The sequence below is a fragment of the Hyperolius riggenbachi genome, chromosome 6, assembly GCF_040937935.1.
Source record: "Hyperolius riggenbachi isolate aHypRig1 chromosome 6, aHypRig1.pri, whole genome shotgun sequence".
Classification (NCBI taxonomy): Eukaryota; Metazoa; Chordata; class Amphibia; order Anura; family Hyperoliidae; genus Hyperolius; species Hyperolius riggenbachi.
The window spans coordinates 36,292,822-36,314,331 of NC_090651.1; the positions used below are offsets into that span (position 1 = coordinate 36,292,822).

The 21,510-nt window shown below is 45.1% G+C and overlaps 1 protein-coding gene across 6 annotated transcripts in view; it reads left to right on the forward strand.

Moving 5' to 3' along the window:
- TTLL7 (tubulin tyrosine ligase like 7) overlaps positions 1 to 21,510 on the forward strand; it is a 314,533-nt gene that overhangs the window by 202,892 nt on the left and 90,131 nt on the right. For 5 of the 6 annotated variants that reach the window (XM_068239147.1, XM_068239151.1, XM_068239146.1 and 2 more), the window contains exons 17-18: positions 1,215 to 1,352; positions 13,641 to 13,721. In XM_068239147.1, the coding sequence (XP_068095248.1) occupies positions 1,215 to 1,352; positions 13,641 to 13,721 (219 nt within the window). The remainder of the gene's footprint in view (positions 1 to 1,214; positions 1,353 to 13,640; positions 13,722 to 21,510) is intronic. The other variant, XM_068239150.1, reaches the window with a different exon arrangement.

Below are 21,510 nucleotides of genomic sequence, written 5' to 3' on the forward strand. Positions count from 1 at the left end.
TATACACAGCAGGCACACAGAGAGGAAGGGAGCGAGCGACATTGAGCACACACACACACACACACACACACACACACACACACACACACACACACACACACACACACACACACACACACACACACACACACACACACACACACACACACACACACACACACACACACACAGCTACACAGCCACAGCCTCTCACTCCTACCCTGGCTGTCCTTGACAGCTTAGCTGTAATCGTCCTGGCAGCAGAAGGGGTGGAGCTACATCCTGTCTGCGTGTGCTTTTCCCCTCCCAATCTACTGCATGTGCGAATAATTATAGAGCTGATTACTTAAAGAGAATCTGTATTGTTAAAATCGCACAAAAGTAAACATACCAGTGCATTAAGGGACATCTTCTATTCCCCTCTGTCACAATTTTGCCGCTCCCCGCCGCATTAAAAGTAGTCAAAAACAGTTTTAAAAAGTTTGTTTATAAACAAACAAAATGGCCACCAAAACAGGAAGTAGGTTGATGTACAGTATGTCCACACATAGAAAATACATCCATACACAAGCAGGCTGTATACAGCATTCCTTTTGAATCTCGAGATCATTTGTGTGTTTCTTTCCCCCTGCAGCTCTCACCCACTGAAGAGTTACAGGCTGATTGTTTCTTCCTGCAGACAGCTCTGCCCATGTCTGTAATTCCTCAGCATGTGACTCCTTTCACAACAGAGGATTTATCCAGCTTGTAAAAGATAAGAGAGCAGAGAAAAGCTGGCTAATGTAAATAACACACACACGGGAGTGTGCATAGAGGGGCCCGGAGGGGGGTGTGCATCACAGATTCACAACACTGAAGAGTTGGCAGCCTTCTAGACACAGGGCGACAAGTCCGACAGGGGAAAGATATATTGATTTATTACAGAGACGGTGATAGTAGAAAGTGCTGCAGTAAGCCAGAGCACATTAGAATAGGTTTAGGAACTTGTAGGATGGTAGAAAACAGGATGAAATTTTTGTTACAGAGTCTCTTTAAGGCCTGGAGTGATAACACAACATTCTCACTGTGAAAGCTTATCACTACATGTTAATACGGCATGCTTCTTTATTGAATTAATACTTAAAATACAGATCAGTGTGTGGTGATACGTTTTTTCACTTGTCTTCTTATCACCAGCATGATCTTAGTGAGTTGTGGCCTATCTAATAGTGTTTGTTCACCATCTATGCCTACAGAATGAAGCCAGTTTACACCACTTAACAAAAGACCAAGAAGAGGAGCTGACACGGCAGACTCTGCACGTTCTGCGGGACATGAGGATCCGGTTCCCGGGGAAAGTGGATGAGGAAGAAACCTGCTCTATTATCGATGATGTAAGTCTTACCTGTTTTTGGCACATAGTACAGAGCCAAACTATGGTGTTTATAGAAAAAAAGTATGTAGATCTGCGTTAAGGTAGACATACACCTAGCGATGATGGGCAGATTCGACCAAGACACAAATCTCTCTCTAATCGAATCTGATCGGAGAGAGATCTGTCCTCTACTCATAGACCCCAGGACGATTCCCCATCAAATTCATGCTGAAATCTCTCAGGAAGTGGCTGAGCTTGCTGTATCCGCCACCTCGCCCGCCTATGTGTATGTATGTAATGTATAAATGTGCTGTAAGTGTGTGTATATACATTACCTGTCCTGTGTTGCGGTGCCTGTCTGTCTTCCGCCGACATTCAATTAGCCGCATACACACTGCCGGTGTGACGCTACGCCCCAGTGAGTCATGCCCTGATGATGATGTCATGCAGCTAATAGAAGAGCAGCGGAAGACAGACGGGCGACCAATCTCAAGGCAAAATTAGTTGCATTGTCGATTGGGCTTGCACTTGGTGAGACTGATTGGCATCCGATTACAATTATAACAATCAAATCGGATGGTCGATCGGACGCCAATTCGCCTAATGTATGGCCACCTTAACTGTTAGTGAACACTGAACACCTACTACCAATAACTGCTGATAACTTATGCTCTGTAAGGCATACATTTGAAGTTGCGCGCTAATTTATGGGCGAAGTTAAATAACAATGGGGTTGATTCACTGTAGTAATAAACTCCTGTTATTTGCGCTATTACACCAGCACGCCTTAAAGGGACTCTGAGGAGTAAAAATAAATGAAATTGGTACTCACTTGGGGCTTTCTCCAGCCCACCGTAGGTCGGGAGGTCCCTCGGCGTCCTCCTGGCTCTTCTCCCGGTCCCTCCACCGCATACCGCACCGGGGACACTCGCGCCGGGTGTCGGGCTTCTTCTTCCTGATCAGAGACGCTGCGTGTCATCATGCCGGCCGCTGCGCATCATCATGGCGGCAGGCATGACAGTACTGCGTATGCGCGAAACGGCCGCGCATGCGCAGTACTGTCACGCCGGGCGCCGTGATGAAGCACAGCGGCCGGCGTAATGACGAAGAGCGGCCCCGTTTAGGAAGTGGGAGCCTGACACCCGACGCGAGTGTCCCTGGTACGGTATGCGGCGGAGGGACCCTTTAATTTGAAGTCCCTGCACGCTACACGTGCTAGTGGCAGCATAGCGTGCGTAATGAAGCTTAATCAGAGGAGTGTACGCTATGCTACGGTAGTGCAGCATAGCAAGCGCTGGTAACTTACACCCGATCCTTGCCATTAACAGGTGCTCCACTCATCCTGCCCTGAACCCCTGCTGGTCCAGTAGCTTTAAAGGACTTGATCCCCGCACTTTGATTGGCCCAATAGACCTTACGACATTGCAGATTGTGATATATTCTACACCATAAGCATTTAACCACTTTAGCCTCCGCTACAGTATGTCTTCATCCTCTGTGACTTCATCTAAGGTAAGCCATGAGGACAGGGCCGGAGGTACCATAGAAAAAAATGGGCAATTGCCCCAGGGTCCCAGAGCCTGTAGGGGCCCCCAAGTTGTCCCTCCCCATCTTAACTGATGCTCCCCAGGGACTCTGCAGAGTCTGTTAAGTTGGGAGGTGATTGGGGAGGGTCAGCAGCCAGCTCAGGGGCCCAGGTGGGAAATTTGACTGCAACAAAGGACCTCTTATGACGCTTTTTGGTCATTAGTGGGGGGGGGGGGGTCTGTTGGGGGGGCCCCCAGGATAATTTCGCCCTAGGTCCCAATTGTTACTTGAACCGGCCCTGCATGAGGATGTAGATATATACGTCTTGCAGCTGAAGCACAGCTGTGTACGATTGGGCTTGCTCCTGTGCACACCTCCGACACTATCCGCTGCAGCACTAATTGGTGAAAGGGAATATATGTTTCCTGAGGCAATAAGATTTATTTTTTTACCATTTAAAGATACTTTTTATTTTCTCAGTTCATAGTGAAGCATACACACTGTAGCATTATTTCAGATTTCAATCAAATATCCTCACCATAAATTGTGACAGAAACATAATCTAAATTTTGTGATAAATTGTAGAAATAGCCAAACGCAATTTGGGTTTTTTATCTACAGTAGCACTTTTTATTTTTAAACTGGAATTGGTAAAATTGAGGTATAGTGTGTTTTTTTCCCCTCTTTTTCCCAATAAAATGCATAGAAAACACAATTGTTCGAGGGAAAAAATGCCATACAATGAAAGTTTATTTTGTCTTGGAAAACAACAATATGTTTTATTTAGGTGTCATAAGTAGAGATAAAGTAGTAGCAGTAGGGTATTGTACCGTGTTAGCCATCAGTAAAAGCAAGAAGTTTTAAATCAGGATGATACCATTTATTGGCTAACTAAAAATAAATAAAAATAAGCAAGCTTTCGGCCTTGCAGCCTTAGTCGGGCTTCAATCCTGTTTGCTTGCAGGCTGATGGTACAGACAGCTATATACATGCAACATCAAAAGGGAAAACAGATATTTTTTTCAAGCATAAATACACGTCATTAAGATGCCTTAATTCAAACAGAACATCTAAATGGGGTTAGAGGTTGTTAGCTGAGATAAGGATCCTTGTTTACTCCATGCTCACAGACCTGGGATTAGGATTGACCCAGAGGTATCGTAAATTCTTAGTTCACAAGTTCAGCTATAATGGCTGAGAAAGTTCAAATATCATCAGCCTCATACCAATATAAAACGTTTTTGTCCTTAATCAAACCCTTCTCCACAGCTTTGAACCAATTTATAAAAAAAAATTCTGCTATTAATCGATCATTTGACGTTTTGAAGCCACCCTTTAGGGCAGTGACATGAAGATCATCCATGCTGTGTCCATTGGACCGAGTTTGGGAGTTTAGATTTGGTATCGTTAATAGTGTGCCTGTGTCCATTCATACGTTTGCGCAGAGTTTGTCCAGTTTCTCCCACGTACATAACATTGGGGCATTTAGCACACATGATCAGATATACCAGATTGGTGGAACCACAGAAAATGTGCCTTGTACTCTGTACTCCTGTTGTGAACCTGGTATCGTTACCCTGTCAGTGGAGTAAATGTGTCTGCAGGTCCCACATATTTTTTGTCGGCAGGGTGATGTTCCGTTTTGTTGAGGCCCTATTATAGGGAATATCTTTCTCAGTCTGTGATCCTTGTGTAAAATGGGATGAAGTTCCTTAGCAATCCTCCTTAAAATTTCCAGGGGTGGGTTGTAGGTGACAACCAAAGGGACACATTCCTCTTTCTGGTTTTGCTTATATTTCAGGAGTTCAGTCCTTAAGAACACTTTCATTAAACGAGGTTATAGTCCTCCTATGGCTGAGGCCCAAATCAGGAAAGCCAGCATCATCCCCAGGACTGAACTCCTGAAATATAAGCAAAACCAGAAAGAGGAACGTGTCCCTTGGGTTGTCACCTACAACCCACACCTGGAAATCTTAAGGAGGATTGCTAAGGAACTTCATCCCATTTTACACAAGGATCACAGACTGAGAAAGATATTCCCTAAACCTCCCCTCTTGTCATATTGGCAACCACACAATCTAAAACAGATGATTATAGGAGTTCTTTGACTAGGCCTCAACAAAACGGAACATCACCCTGCCGACAAAAAATATGTGGGACCTGCAGACACATTTACTCCACTGACAGGGTAACGATACCAGGTTCACAACAGGAGTACAGAGTACAAGGCACATTTTCCTGTGGTTCCACCAATCTGGTATATCTGATCATGTGTGCTAAATGCCCTAATGTTCTGTACGTGGGAGAAACTGGACAAACTCTGCGCAAACGTATGAATGGACACAGGCACACTATTAACGATGCCAAATCTGAACTTCCAGTTGCTACACACTTTCTGTCCAACGGACACAGCATGAATGATCTTCGTGTCACTGCCCTGAAGGGTGGCTTCAAAACGTCAAATGATCGATTAATAGTAGAAACAAAATTTATAAATTGGTTCAAAGCTGTGGAGAAGGGTTTGAATAAGGACAAAAACGTTTTATATTGGTATGAGGCTGATGATATTTGAACTTTCTTAGCCATTATAGCTGAACTTGTGAACTAAGAATTTACGATACCTCTGGGTCAATCCTAATCCCAGGTCTGTGAGCATGGAGTAAACAAGGATCCTTATCTCAGTTAACAACCTCTAACCCCATTTAGATGTTCTGTTTGAATTAAGGCATCTTAATGACATGTATTTATGCTTGAAGAAAATATCTGTTTTCCCTTTTGATGTTGCATGTATATAGCTGTCTGTACCACCAGCTTGCAAGCAAACAGGATTGAAGCCCGTCGAAGGCTGCAAGGCCGAAAGCTTGCTTATTTTTATTCATTTTTAGTTAACAAGTAGAGATAAAGTTATTGCTGATTAAATAGGGACATAGATAAAATGTCAAAACTGCTCTGGTCCATAAGGGGAAAACAAGGTCTAGATGCGAAGCACAAGCCACAAACAGATCTTTTAAACTTTTTTATTTTATAGTCTGCAAGCAAGCGTCTCTAAACGATGGTGGGAACAGACTGTACATCCCTCCATGTCTCCTGTCCGCCATGTGATTAGCAGTGCTGTGTAGAGTATACAGGAGAGCTATTCGGCTGTCTTGGGACCTTTCACATCTCCTGTAAAAGGCTGAATGTGCAATTCAACCGTTTCTCTTTTTCCTTCTCTGCTTAAAAATTCCGCGACCTCTGTAATTAAGTTCAAATCAAGCAAATGAACGCCGTCCCCAAACAAAAAAGCGCTTTAATTACACTTTTGTTCCTAATGTCTGTGTTCCATTCGAGAGAGGCTCTTTTGTTACGGAGAACCTTCACAATGAACGTGGGACTTGGTACAATTAAAATCCAGCGGAATCTTTCCTCTCAGCTGTAACCCCGCGAGCACAGAATATTGCCCGTGCTGCCTGACGTTCTATAAAAAAAAACGAGAAGAGGAAAGATTTATGTTCCTCTTTTTACAACCTCTGGATGCTCTTCAAGAACAGCTCTCAGCGGGCACTGAGACGTTTCCACCGCCGCGATCAAATAACTTACCAAACGGATACGCCGAAAACTATTTTCTTAGTTTACAGCGCCAGTGGAAATGGACCTTGGAGACCGTTTACGCTGGAGGTAACGTTTACTCAATGTGAATGGCTCTCAGGCAGTCGTCGCTGGCTGAAAAATGGCAAGCGGCGCTGCTCAGAACCGTCAGGAGCGCCGTGCTTTGTGACTATGGAGACGAGTGACGAGTTTGTTGACCTACTCGGAGTCTGAACATTTTAACACATTTTACCCCGGACAAACCTCCTTGCCCACGCTTCTGTGGCCAGGCAGCTGAAATTGTTGACTCGCCTCACCCCACAGGCCATTTTACCCTTACTGCCAAGAGCCATTTTCACCAGTCAGCGCTCCTATTTATTTGGCCATAACTTTATCACTGCTTCTCACGCCTGAATGATCTATATCTTGTTTTTTTTGGCCACAAATTAGGCTTTTTTGTGGGTGATACTTTTTTTTTTTTTTTTAGTAATTATTAATTTTTTTATGCAATTTAAAGGGGAAAACATATAAAAAATGAAATATACTATTTCTCGAATTCCATCCCCTATAGCAGGGATGTCAAACCGGTCCTACGAGGGCAGAGGTCCTCACACATTTTTGACACAGCTCAAGTTAATTGATGGGTCTGAATCAGGCAAGGTGTGATCCATCAGTTAGAACACATTCCTCTTTTTCTCAGTTCATCCTAAACACTGGCATGGATCTGGCCCTCCAGGCCTGGAGTTCGACACCTGTGCCCTATAGTTTTAAAATAAGCAATGCTACTATAAATAAAACCCACACATTTAATTTGCCCTTTCGTCTCGACCGTGATAACTTTTAACCACTTGAGGACCAGAGGTTTATACCCCCCTAGTGACCATGCGATTTTTTACAATTCAGTATTTTACAACTTTACTGATTTATTGCTCGGCCATACAACTTAGCACCCAAATGAATTTTACCCCCTTTTTTCGTCTCACACATAGAGATTTCTTTTGGTGGTCTCTGATTGCTGCTGCGTTTTTTGTTTTTTTTATTAATAAAATAAAGACCTTATTTTAAAAAAAAAAAAGTGTTTTTTTTTTCATTTACCTCCCTCCCCCCTAAATTGCCCCTAGACTACGTTACATACACCACTTGATACATACATAGACACATGTCTATGGCAGGGATTAGATTGTGAGCAATTCCATAGGGCAGTTAAGTGACAAGGCTGTCCCCTGTACAGCGCTGTGGGAGATTGCAGCGCTACATACATGATTTTCCTCCTGTAAATGAAAAAATCAGCCTGCCAGCTCCGATCGCAGGCTGGCAGGCTGATCACTGCAGCCAGCTCAGTTTACTAATGGGTGCTCGTGCAAGTGCGAGCTCCCATCTAATCCTGCTCCTGAGGAATGAGAGAGCCACTCTGCGGCCATCATCCTGCTTTAGGTAGCCGCAGAGTGTTTAAACTGTGTTGCTAGTACAATGTATGGCGACTATATATTATTTGGAAATAAAGGTGTATTTTTTCTGTTTTGGCTCGGGGCTGCCTTCACCAATTGCCACCATGTAAATCTTGCCATGAACAAGCAGCGGGAGTGCCCGCACCCGCCATAGCAACACTGGACGCATACCGTATTTTTCGGACCCTGAGATGCACTTTTTCTCCCCCAAAAGTGGGGGGAAAAAATCCCTGCATCTTATGGGCTGAATGTAGCTGGGTGTTTCCCTCCACAAACACACACAATCCCTGCGGCAACTGTGGAAGTGCTTACCCATCCTGCTTGTCCGCACCCCATCCTCCACCTTCCTCTCCTGACCCTCAGCCTTACATCCCTCCACAAACACACACAATCATTGGGACAAACACGGAAGCGCTTAACCATCCACCTTGCCCGCAGTCGATCCTCCGCCTTCCTCTCCTGACTCTCAGCCTTCCATCCCTCCACAAACACACACAATCCCTGGGGCAATTTCAGAAGCGCTTACCCATCCAGCTAGCGCGCACCCAATCCTCTGACTTTCTCTCCTGACCCTCAGCCTTGCACTACTGATCTTCCGCCTTGCACTCCCGGCCCTCTGTCTTCTGCTTCCGGTCCTCAGTGGTGCTATTTTGGTCCTCAGTCCCGCTCCTGCTCTCCCGATCTTCGGTGCCAGTCCTCCGTCCTCCTGCCCTGATCTTCGGTGCTGCTCTCCCGATCCTTGGTCCCGCTCCTGCTCTCCTGATCTTTGGTCCCACTCTCCCAGTCCTTGGTCCCGCTCCTGCTCTCCTTATCTTTGGTGCTGTTCTCCCGGTCCCGCTCCTGCTCATCGATCCCGCTCTCCCGATCCACCTTCTTGTCTAAGGTCTTGTGCTGCACGTCTCCTGTCTTGCCTCACCTCATGCTTCCATCCTATTTATTGCCCATCTCTCTACATGACCACTTGTGCGCTACGCCCGCGGGTCACACATTGAGAGGACACTGAAAGTCATGTATTGATAGGGCTCCGGGAGACACACATTAACCCCCTTGGCGGTATGAAAAATACCGCCAGGGGGCAGCGCAGCAGTTTTTTTTTTATTTATTTTTTTTAAATCATGTAGCGAGCCCAGGGCTCGCTACATGATAGCCGCTACTCAGCGGCATCCCCCCAGCCCCGCCGATCGCCTCCGGCGATAGGCGATCAGGAAATCCCGTTCAAAGAACGGGATTTCCTGGAGGGCTTCCCCCGTCGCCATGGCGACGGGGCGGGATGACGTCACCGATGTCGGGACGTCATTTGGAGACCCGATCCACCCCTTGGCGCTGCCTGGCACTGATTGGCCAGGCAGTGCAGGGGTCTGGGGGGGGGCCGCGCGCCGCACCGGATAGCGGCGATCGGGCGCGCGGCGGCGGCGATCGGGGTGCTGGCGCAGCTAGCAAAGTGCTAGCTGCGTCCAGCAAAAAAAAAATTATTTAAATCGGCCCAGCAGGGCCTGAGCGGCACCCTCCGGCGGCTTACCCCGCGTCTAGCACGGGGTTACCGCTAAGGAGGTTAAAGGGATACTGTAGGGGGGTCGGGGGAAAATGAGTTGAACTTACCCGGGGCTTCTAATGGTCCCCCACAGACATCCTGTGCCCGCGCAGCCACTCCCCGATGCTCCGGCCCCGCCTCCCATTCTCTTCTGGAATTTCAGACTTTAAAGTCTGAAAACCACTGCGCCTGCGTTGCCATGTCCTCGATCCCGCTGATGTCACCAGGAGCGTACTACGCAGTCCTAGTATGGTCTGTGTCTGCGCAGTACGCTCGTGGTGACCTCAGCGGGAACAAGGACACAGCAATGCAGGCACAGTGGTTTTCAGACTTTAAAGTCTGAAATTCTAGAAGTGAACCGGAGGCGGGGCCGGAGCATCGGTGAGTGGCTGCGTGGACACAGGCTGTCTGCGGGGGACCGTTAGAAGCCCCGGGTAAGTTCAACTCATTTTCCCCCGACCCCCCTACAGTATCCCTTTAAGAGGGAATTGAGTGGCCACCTGTGAGAAGTGCTACATTGGCTTCTGGGAGACTTTGCCTGGGAAGGTGGAAACTGCTTACAGAGAGGATTATGGAAGAGATGTCTGTGTAGCAGCCAGCATGTCTTTCTGGAGGAATAGGAGACATCTGCTCCACAGTCGGGATCTCTATAGTCCAGGCAGGTAAGCACTCTCAGAAGTGGCTGCCACAAGCATAAGAAGGGAGTGATAGACAGAAGGGTCTTTCATTCATCGTTGATGTCTGGCTTATACTGTTTAGAGTTGATGATGCATGGAACGTTTAAAGAGAACCCGAGGTGGGTTTGAAGAATATTATCTGCATACAGAAGCTGGATCTGCCTATACAGCCCAGCCTCTGTTGCTATCCCAAACCCCCCTAAGGTCCCCCTGCACTCTGCAATCCCTCATAAATCACAGCCACGCTGCTGACAAACAGCTTGTCAGAGCTGACTGTGTTTATCTCTATAGTGTCAGTCTGCTGCTCTCCCCGCCTCCTGCAGAACTCCGGTCCCCGCCTGCATCCCTTCCCTCCCTGCTGATTGGAGGGAAGAGACGGGGGCAGGGACCGGAGCTATGCAGGAGGCGGGGGAGCAGCTGAGACTGACACTACAGATGTAAACACAGCTTCACAGCACGGCTGTGATTTATGAGGCATTGCAGAGTGCAGGGGGACCTTAGTGGGGTTTGGGATAGCAACAGAGACTGGGCTGTATAGGCAGATCCAGGCTCTGTAAGCAGATAACATTCTTTTAAACACACCTCGGGTTCTCTTTAAATATTGCATAACATGATGATGTATATACAGTGTAGCTGTGGAATACTAATGTCAGTTGCGTTCTGGTGACATGGCATATATGTGTATTTATGTGCATATCTTTAGTAGTGTAGCAAGGTGAAGTGTATGTTTAGCATAGGGTAGCTATTGTAGCTGGTGGGGGCAGGAGTGGTTAGTGTATCTGGCCAGTGTAGCTCAGATAGAAACAGATTAGGTAGAGACAAGACATTCCTGGGCCATGGGTGCACCAGGTTTAGTATTTTTTTTCCTGGTTTTTGCCCTCTAAACCTTGGTGGGTCTTATGGTCTGAAAAATACGGTATTTTTCCAGATAGACTATTGCGGCTGTTAGGCTTGGTGGTATCTTCTCCACAATCAGTGTGGAATCCACACTCTGATGTGGAGGAGAAACGCACACTAGACGCCATCATGGAACTAGGAGATCCCTAATTGTAGTGGAGGAGAGGATAGGTGGAATAGGATGAATGCTTACTAAACATAGTCACTCCCAGTGACAGTAAGCATACATACAGGACAGAGTGAAAGGACAGAGGGACAGAATGAATACTTGATAACCAGTCACGAATCAGTGACAGCAAGTGTTCATAGACAGGACAGACTGGAATGAGGCAGCCAATCGCGACCGCAGCGATAGCTTACCTCGCAAAGCAGGATCGGAAGGATTCGCCACTCCTACGCAGAAGACGGCACAATCCAGAAGGCAAAGTAAAGCAAGAAACAAAGATAAAATAATAAACGCGCTAGCATGTGCATATATCGGCGTAACCGATATATGGCACAAGTACTAGCAAATTAACAAACGCTAACTAAACGCGGTCACCGCACGATACGCGCAACAGTAACTAAACACGTTGGGAGTGCGGTCACCGCACGTGAAGTGCAACAGCGACAAAGTGTACTATCTGCCTAACCAGGAACACAAACAGATAACAAGCACGCTTGCCAATCGGTTGCCTTACCAAGGGTAACGGCAAGTGTAGCTCAGACAGACAGACAAACAGATAACAGGAACAAGCCAGGTAGGGTCCACTGCTCTACAGCAAGAGCCAGCGTGACCCACACGAGGAACACGTAACCAGTATCAGGGATAACAGGAACAAGCCAGATAGGGTCCGCCGCTCTACAGCAAGAGCTAGCATGACCCACACCAGGAACACGTAACCAGGATCAGAGGCTCAGTAGCTTCAGCCATGCAGGCTGCATCTGAAGCTATGTCGGAGCAAGGAACACAGCAGGAGGCAACTCTTTATGCTTAGGTCATTCAGAGGGAGTGGACAGGCAAATATCCACAAAGGTGAATGGTAATTAATCACAGGCAGACGGCAAAGAGAAACAGACAAGACCAGGCCATTTGCAAGAAAAGACATCAGGAAGTGCTTGGCTGCAATGTAACTGCAGCCAGCAATGCATGCTGCAGAGGGGATCGTGACAGCGGCTCCTATCTGGACAAATGTAGTCATCCAGATTCGATAAAGTGGTTAAAAGAAAATAAATGCGACAGTGACAGCCTCCATATACTTCTCATCTCATGTTCACTTTAAGTAAGCCTGAAGTTAGGTTTTTGTTCCACACTTTTGCTCACCTGTCAGGTCCAAGATGCTTAGACCGCTGCCGGTGCCTTGAACTCCTGCAGGTCCACCACTCCTGCATAAACTTGTACAATGAAAGAAATGGAGACGGCACACCAATGGCTCAGCAAACAACTGTATTGAGTATGCAGAGGCACAGACACGACATGTTTCGGGCGTAGCCCTTCCTCAGGAGTGTCGCCACTCCTACGCAGAAGACGGCACAATCCAGAAGGCAAAGTAAAGCAAGAAACAAAGATAAAATAATAAACGCGCTAGCATGTGCATATATCGGCGTAACCGATATATGGCACAAGTACTAGCAAATTAACAAACGCTAACTAAACGCGGTCACCGCACGATACGCGCAACAGTAACTAAACACGTTGGGAGTGCGGTCACCGCACGTGAAGTGCAACAGCGACAAAGTGTACTATCTGCCTAACCAGGAACACAAACAGATAACAAGCACGCTTGCCAATCGGTTGCCTTACCAAGGGTAACGGCAAGTGTAGCTCAGACAGACAGACAAACAGATAACAGGAACAAGCCAGGTAGGGTCCACTGCTCTACAGCAAGAGCCAGCGTGACCCACACGAGGAACACGTAACCAGTATCAGGGATAACAGGAACAAGCCAGATAGGGTCCGCCGCTCTACAGCAAGAGCTAGCATGACCCACACCAGGAACACGTAACCAGGATCAGAGGCTCAGTAGCTGCAGCCATGCAGGCTGCATCTGAAGCTATGTCGGAGCAAGGAACACAGCAGGAGGCAACTCTTTATGCTTAGGTCATTCAGAGGGAGTGGACAGGCAAATATCCACAAAGGTGAATGGTAATTAATCACAGGCAGACGGCAAAGAGAAACAGACAAGACCAGGCCATTTGCAAGAAAAGACATCAGGAAGTGCTTGGCTGCAATGTAACTGCAGCCAGCAATGCATGCTGCAGAGGGGATCGTGACAGCGGCTCCTATCTGGACAAATGTAGTCATCCAGATTCGATAAAGTGGTTAAAAGAAAATAAATGCGACAGTGACAGCCTCCATATACTTCTCATCTCATGTTCACTTTAAGTAAGCCTGAAGTTACGAAAAGAGATACAGTATATCTGAAAAAATCCTACTTGTCTACTTGTCATGCTGATTCTTTGCCTCTTAGTAATCATTCCTGAGTCATGCTGTGCCAGTACCTGGTTACACAGACTCATACTGGGAAAACCTATTTTTGGGGGGATCACTAAAGAAAGGATATTGTTTTACAAGCATTTTCGACTGTTGCGGATGCTGAGCCTTTATCAGACGATGTTCTAGACAATATGGCAGCCTCTGAACACAAGTAGCCCATCATCTCTTTATATCTGTCTTGCAGATTATGGAAAACTGGCGCTATCACAAGCCGAAGGTGGCATCTTACTGGCTGATAAAACTGGACTCAGTCAAGCAGAAGAAGGTAAGGCACTGGGTCCCATTTGTTTTATTTGTCTACTGATCATAGGTTCCAACTTTCCCTTTTTTGGAGCGACAGTCCCTCTTAGGTAACCCAGTCCCTCTGTCCCTCTTTCTTACTCGATTGGCCCTCTTTCAGAGCTGATGTACAGACCTATGTAAATATATGTATTTTTCTACTATTTTTTTTAACCAATAAAAGTTTATTGAAGCATATAATATATGTACAGGCAAACACTGCAATAACAGCAAAGAGAATTAGAAAAAGTGTGGAAGTACAAACATGAAATCCAATACAAAGTCGTTACAGTCAATAAAGGTTATCATTGGGGTATTTACATTGTGTAAACCAGCAGTTTGGCAAAGTATAATGACTTATAGTATTTGAAAATTCAACAGCTATGGGGAATACATGTAGTAAAAGGATGACACTACGTGACTTCATTGTAGCAGGTGCTGTTATTATTAACCACAATTCAGAATATTGAATGTCACGCAGTGCCATATACTGTTAGAGCAGACATACGATATCAATGATTGGGGTTATTTCCTATTTTCCCACTGGTCCCAGTTAAGATGAAATTGATTGATACGACCTCTGTGCATGTAAACCAGCTTTTTGTAGGCGAGACCATCATCCAGTCTTTTAATCCAACTAGAAAGAAGTGGAAAAACAGGGGACAGCCATCTCAGGGCTATCTCCTGTCGCGCCGCAAATAGGGTCTCACGGATAAAGGATTTAATGCAAGGCTGCGGGCCTTCATCCTGGATAACTCCTAGTATACATACAATTGGGTCCATTGCTACTGGAGAGCCCATCTTATCATGGAAGAATTTAACCACTTGCTTCCAGAAGGAAGAAATTTGGGAGCAACTCCAGATCAGATGGTAAAAGGAGGGGGAATTGAGGCCGCATTTTGGGCATAGTCTGCTAGCATTGGCGTTGTACATAACCACTCGAGATGGAGTAAGATATGCCTGATGCAGGATATAAAGCTGAACAGAAAAATGTGTTTGATTGACTTTATCCCCATCATTTAAAGGGACCCTGAGCAGACTGCGTGGGTATGCATTTAAGCATTGGTAATACCCCCACTTACTGACAGTGATGGAGATCGTTCTGCCCCCCCGGTCCGGGCCGGTGTAAAAGTCACTTTGTGACTCTGGAAGCTCCTCTGTGCACTGAGCAGAATGACGTGCTGCCCGCTAGGCTGAGAGGAGGATGACGAAAGCCAGAGCATGTGCAGACCATGTGATCCGACTTCCGCTTCCAGGGGTCACAGCGGGACTTTGCTGAGAGGTGCCGGCCCCAATGCAATTTACACCGGCCGGACCGGGGGACAGAGAGCTTTACACCACGAATGGTGATTGAAGGGGTATTACAATGTATTCGTGGGTATGCTTAAATGCATCCACACAATGATATATTTCTTATATTCAGGGCTGCCATCAGGGGGGGGGGGGGGGGGCAACTGAGACTTCAGTGAGGGGCCCAGAGTTTCTGGGGGCCCTGGGCCCCCCGAAAACGCTGGAAGGGCCGCATGTGCTGGCTGCGGGCCTGTGGCTCACTACCCAGCAAACCGCGTTCCAGCACTGAGAGAAGAATGACATCAGCTCTTGAACGTGGGGAACAGATGAGTGACCCCGCTACAGCGGACTTTCTATACTGGGGCACCACCTATATCTGGCTACAGGCTACCTATACTGGGGCACCAGCTATACTTGGCTACCTTTACCTCCACTTTTTCCTACATCACGCTGTGCATGACACTTTCTTCAGTGTCGGAGCCATGCACATGTTTCGCTGCAGCGCACTTCACGCACAGACACGGGTGTGGGGTGGCTAGTGAGCGGGCTCAGCAACCAGTGGGTGGGCCCGGGGAGGGTGGCCCAGGCCTGATGATGTGTGAGGGGCCCCAAAATTTCTGATGGCGGCCCTGCTTATATTCATGTTAATATGAAGTAAAATGACCCAGGATAGGAAGGACCAGTGTGGTTTGAATTTTAAAATAACATATTTTTTTAATGAAATCTTTATGGTATGCCTGACTTGGGGTGTGCCGGGGGCATGATTAGAAGTGTGATGGGAAGTGATTAGGGTGTGGCTTAAGGGTCCCTCTTCCTTACCTCAAAAAAGTTGGGAGGTATGCTAATTCTAATGGATTCTGTGGTAGAATCATTCACAACTCTACACCCAACTGATAGAAGTCTTAAATACCTGTCAGCCTTCTAGAGGGAGATACAAAAGAAACGGGAGAGCTGGGAGTCCCTTATGGCATTGTATGTAATGTAATGCAGAAAGGAAAGAAAACAATAAGGTACTCACAAAACCAGGTTGCAGCATAGCAATCATGGATTATCGCATTAAGGGTTGACTTGCTTCCGTGTGGTTTGGTCGCACTCCAAAAACATGGAAAGTAGATGGAAAAATGTAAAAACAAACTGAAGACCATCCCCATGGGGGTTCGGAGATGTAGCATTGGTAGGGAGGTGCCCCACAGCATGTGTAAAATTATTTAACACCGTTAAAAGGCAAGAAAAATGTACTCGAAGATGAGGATTGATATAAGATACAAAAATTTTTCCAAAACCGCCGGAGTGTCCAGTGATTTTTCCGCGTTAATCGCGGGAAAATCACTCCCGCAAACTGCGATTATAAGTGTGAACGGGCCCTAAAGTGAATTGACTCAGAGTGCCCAATAAGGCTAATACACTCTCACCTTGAGACACTGTTTAATTGAATGCTGCCATGAATGAGAGATTTACTTATCTCCCAACCCCAATACTTTTCCCATTGTTATGTACATATGTGACTTTTTTTTTGGCGGGTTATACACTTACAATTAGCCCACTTTTTCTGAACTCTGCTGCACTGACAGCTTTAGTTTACCTCTCTTCTTTCCTTTAGCTGCAGTTTTCACTGCAGTTGTACAGACTGCTGGTAGCTTCTCAGCTCTTTCTGCTTTTACTCTGTGTGCAGCTCAGTTTCAGAACTGCTGCTAAGGTTTACTAATTGTAGCTGACAAAGGAATGTAAACAAAAGATAATGTTATCATCTCTTCAGATGCGGTCGGTCAGAAGCTTTCCACTAAAGAGCAAAGTGCTGTGTTTAACTGACTACTGTTCTGCCATTTTCTTTGTGGTAGTATGTTATATGCTGTAAATAATCTTTTAAAGCAAGGAAGAAATGCTAGATTTCATACCACTTTAATGTTGGGAATACACAATGCGTTTTTATGGTCCATTTTCCATCCGATTGATTTTGGATTCATTTTTCCGCTCGATTTCCCGCTCGATTCTCCTTTCTTTTTTTATCAATTTCCATTCACTTCTATGAGAAATTGAGAGGTAAAACGATCAAAAGTAAGATCGGACATGTCGGAAATTATCTATCGAAACCTCTATCTGCCGAAAAAAGGCATGGTGTATTCCCTGCATTAGGTGGCGAGACACAATACAATAAAATGATCACATTTTACGAAAAATTCAATAAAAACTTTGGATTTTTCTGATCATTTTTTTTTTTTTTTTAGAATTGAAAGGTGGAAGGTAGATTATTAATTTCTTGATGTATAGACTCAAGCAATTTTTTTCAGCGTTTTCAATAATTCTTTTCTAAATTGGGCTTAAAGGAGTTATTAGGCAAAAAGTAATAAAACAAGTGCTACTTACCCGGGGCTTCCTCCAGCCCCAAGCTCCCAGCATGCCCTCGCCGCAGCTCTCCCCGCAGCTCCGTCCCGAGCCCCGGCGATGACGTCAGGCCGACCTCCAGGACGGCCTGTACTGCGCCTGCGCGAGTGGCGCAGTCAATCACCGCCTCGAGGACCAGAGTGGACTGCGCATGCGCAGTAGATCTGCGCCTGCGCAGTACCCTCCGGGTCCACGTGACGGTCTGATTGTTTTATTACTTTTTGCCTGATAACTCCTTTAAATGGAACAACCGTGTATGGAAGATTGGTCATATTTTTTAAATTTTACAATCAATCAGAAAAAATTATTGCAATACTTAAATTATAAAATAATTTTAAAAAATTGTATCGTGTGTGTGGCCACCTTGACTGTTTCTTTCCAAGCTGGTCAGTATCCTTCCCCATCTGTTTTCCCTCTTAAAAATGATCCAACTTTACGGCAATTTGATAAAATCGGTTGTACAGAAAAATTGAAATCTTTTTTTTCTCATTTGTTCGAGAAATCTGATTGAATTTCCTGTTATTCTTCGATAAAAGAAGATCAGGACTGTTGAATTTTTCTGGTCAATTTTTATGAAAATTGAATGGTGTAGGGTAGATTGTCAATGACTTGATGTACAGGTCCAAACAATTTTTTCTGAGTTTTCAATCATTTTTTTCATAGGTGGGTAAAAAATTTAACATGTGTGTGGTACAATGGTCAGATTTTTAATATGTTACAATCAGACAGAAACATTTATTGCAGTTCTCAAATTGAAAATATATTTAAATAATTGAATGGTGTGTGGCCGCCTTCAGACTGGTTTGTATCCTTTTTTGATCGGAGTGTTAAAGCGGAATATAACCCTGCATTTCAACTTTGCTCTAAAACATTATTTACAGTATATTATATGCAACCAGCATTTTTTTTTTTTTACTAGACCAGCATTGGAAGGGTTACACAGGGCTTTAAAGTTCCTTTAGATTTCTGCAGACCATCCGAAGCTGAAATAGATACATTTTGTTTACATAATGTATCTAAGTGTTGAATGTGACTCATCTCTCTCACTGAGAAGGAGCTTGGAGGACAGCCAAAGAGTGTGTAACTGTTTATCAATAGATACATGTAACTAAATAGAATGTATCTATCTGAACTTCTGCATATATCTCCAGGACCTTTAAACCTCTGTGTTTAACCCTTCCAATGCTGGTCTAGTAAAAAAAAAAATGCTTTTTGCATATAATATGCTGTAAATAATATTTTAGAGCAAAGTTGAAATGCAGGGTTATATTCCGCTTTAATTCGACTAAATCCATAGCCATGCTGATTAACCTCTTGCCTCACGCTCTTAGAGCAGTTTACATCCTTTTCTGGTCTGAGCCTTGCCAATTAACCTCTTCCTCACATGCTTACGCTTATGGAGGCCAACTTTCATTTGGTGTGTCAAAGAGGCAAATTTAAATATCTTGGGATTAATTTGACTCCCTGCTATCGGGGGTTGCATGAGGTAAAATGTCCTCCCCTTATTCATTCTCTCATAGCGGTGCATAAAACCTGGCGTAAACACACTTCTGGTAGCCAGGAGTTGCTTGTAGACAACAAGCAGCTGAGGGCTTTCTCAGGTCTCTTCAAGGGAGAAAAACCAGTAGCGAATGATGTTTATATTATTGTTCAAGACACTATTAGCACCTTGGCATATTCATCTTACTCTTATTCAGCAGTGTCATTTTACAAACGCTAAGAAACCCCAACAAGTTCACTTTAAAGGTGCTTGTGGTAGCTCTTGGAACAAATATATTTTTCTGCGGATGAAGCAGTGGGAAGCCTATCATTGTCTTGGGAAAGATTCCAGTTTAATTTCAAGTGTAGCGCAGCACCACTCGATGCCACACGAGGCAGCGTCCCCAAGCCTGTTCCGTTGCCATGACGGTTTGGCAGATGAGCTAGATGCAATTAATTTGGGGATGATTGAGTGCATCCAGCAGGCTGAAAGCTGCCATCTGATTTTTCATCACTCCATAAAGTTCTGGTAAATTCAACACCTTTTTTTTGCATGTTATTATAAAGGGCTATGGCCTCGGGCGCTACACTAGGGTTAAGTGTCGCTTTACAGTATCCTTGTAGCCATTATAAGGGGTGGTCGGAAAATGTCCACGGAATGATGATTTCTGAGTTTCCATTCGGAAATGGGTTTAACGCGACGGAAATTGGTAAGAGAATATTCGATTTCTGTGGAAATACCGCTTCATTGCAACTCGGAAATTTTCGGAAATTGGGCATTAGCCCAGTCACAGAACTCGGAAGCATTGGACCAATCAGAGAATGAAGACTTTTTACGCAGAAATCAGATTACCTTGGAAATTTTAGACAATCAGACAATGCAACATTTTTCAGCTGCAATTGGATTAAGTTAGTAATTTTAGGCCAATCAGATTTAGGAAGCATCAGGCCAATCTGAGAATGCAGAAGTTTACCCCGGTTGGCAATCGAAAAAGCGGTTTCTGCATAATAGTGTACATCCGCAATAAATAGCAGATGCCACATTTTTTATTTTTACGATGAACTAACTTTATTGACAAAAAAAATGCAGAAATCTGAAACTTTTTGGGAAGCAGAAATTTTGTAAGATTACCCTGGTGCTGACATCACACTGTGGGAGGGGTTTCACCACAATATTAGCCATACAGAGCAACCGATGATCCGTTTGTGAAAAGGAATAGATTTCTCTTGGGAAAGGGGGTATCAGCTACTGATTGGGATGAAGTTCCTTGGTTACGGTTTCTCTTTAACTGACTCTAAACTTTATTCCCATCATTTCAATTGATACATTTCTTACTTTCAAATGTTAAAATGAAGGAAAACTAATGATGACAGAAAGGACCAGTGTGATTTGAATGATAACACTTCATATTTTGATTCTAAATTCTTTGTGATATGAATGGCAAGGGGTGTGGTGGGGTTGTGGTTAGAGGTGTGGCAGGGGCGTGTCTTCAAGTGTCCATCTTTCTTATCTCAAAAAGTTGGGAGGTATGTAAATCTTTGCAATAATCAATTGGTATATGAACCACCAACCCTATCCGTCTATTCTCATAAGCACAATATTGTTTCAAGGGAGTCGCCCACCTATATAAAATCACATTGTATTGTACAAGACTGGCAATCACTCACTCATAGCGGTATCAATACAATAACAACTTTATTATCCACTCCTCAGCATAGGTATCCGTGTACAAAATCAACCCCTCTATTGCCAACAATAATCCATCCTAAAATTAACAACTCTATTCTATGATGGGGAGGGGGGTTCAAATAAAAACGAACACTTACCTGGGGCTTCTACTGACCCCCTGAAGCTGTAATGTCCCGCGCCGTCCACCAACGATCCGCCATTCTCTGCTGCTGCTCCCGATCTGATTGGCATCTGAGATCCACGGTGGCTGCACGGCCGTAGCTAGGCGCAGTGGGTCATCGGGAGCTTACTGCGCAGTACAAGTAAACTTTGTACTGCGCCTGCGCAGTAAGCTCCCGATGACGCGTGGGAGCGAGCATTATTCATGTTGTTAGATGAATATATTACCGGAACCGGCGGCGGGGAACCGAGGATTGTAGGAGGATGGCTTGGGACATTTCAGCTTCAGAAGGGTGGTAGAAGCCCCAGGTAAGTGTCCGTTTTTACTTTTAAAAAAACCCAAGAGAGCCCCTTTAAAGTGAACCGCTGGACTAAAAATCTACTCAGCAGAACTGAAAAGGCCTGGTGTTTCTTTAACAGTTTCACAGCATCAGAACTTTGTTTTTCTTACCAAAGCATAATTTTAGCTGCATTTTCAGCTAAGCTCCACCCATCAAAGAGCCCTGTCCGGGCGTTTTTTCCCTGATGCTGTGCAAAGCATGATGGGATTTCCTATGTTGTTATTCACGTTGCCTAGCAACTGGGAGGGGTGATCAGCACACAGGACAGTTGGAACTGTGTCTCACGCTCCCTGTCAACTCCTTTCAACCAAAAAGATGGATGCCCTCATGAAATCAAACATTTGCCTGTTCTTTTAAAACAGGGTGGGTAAGAGATTATATTACCTATCTATTTTAATTGACATAACTAATGTAATAACAGTATGTTTGTTTAG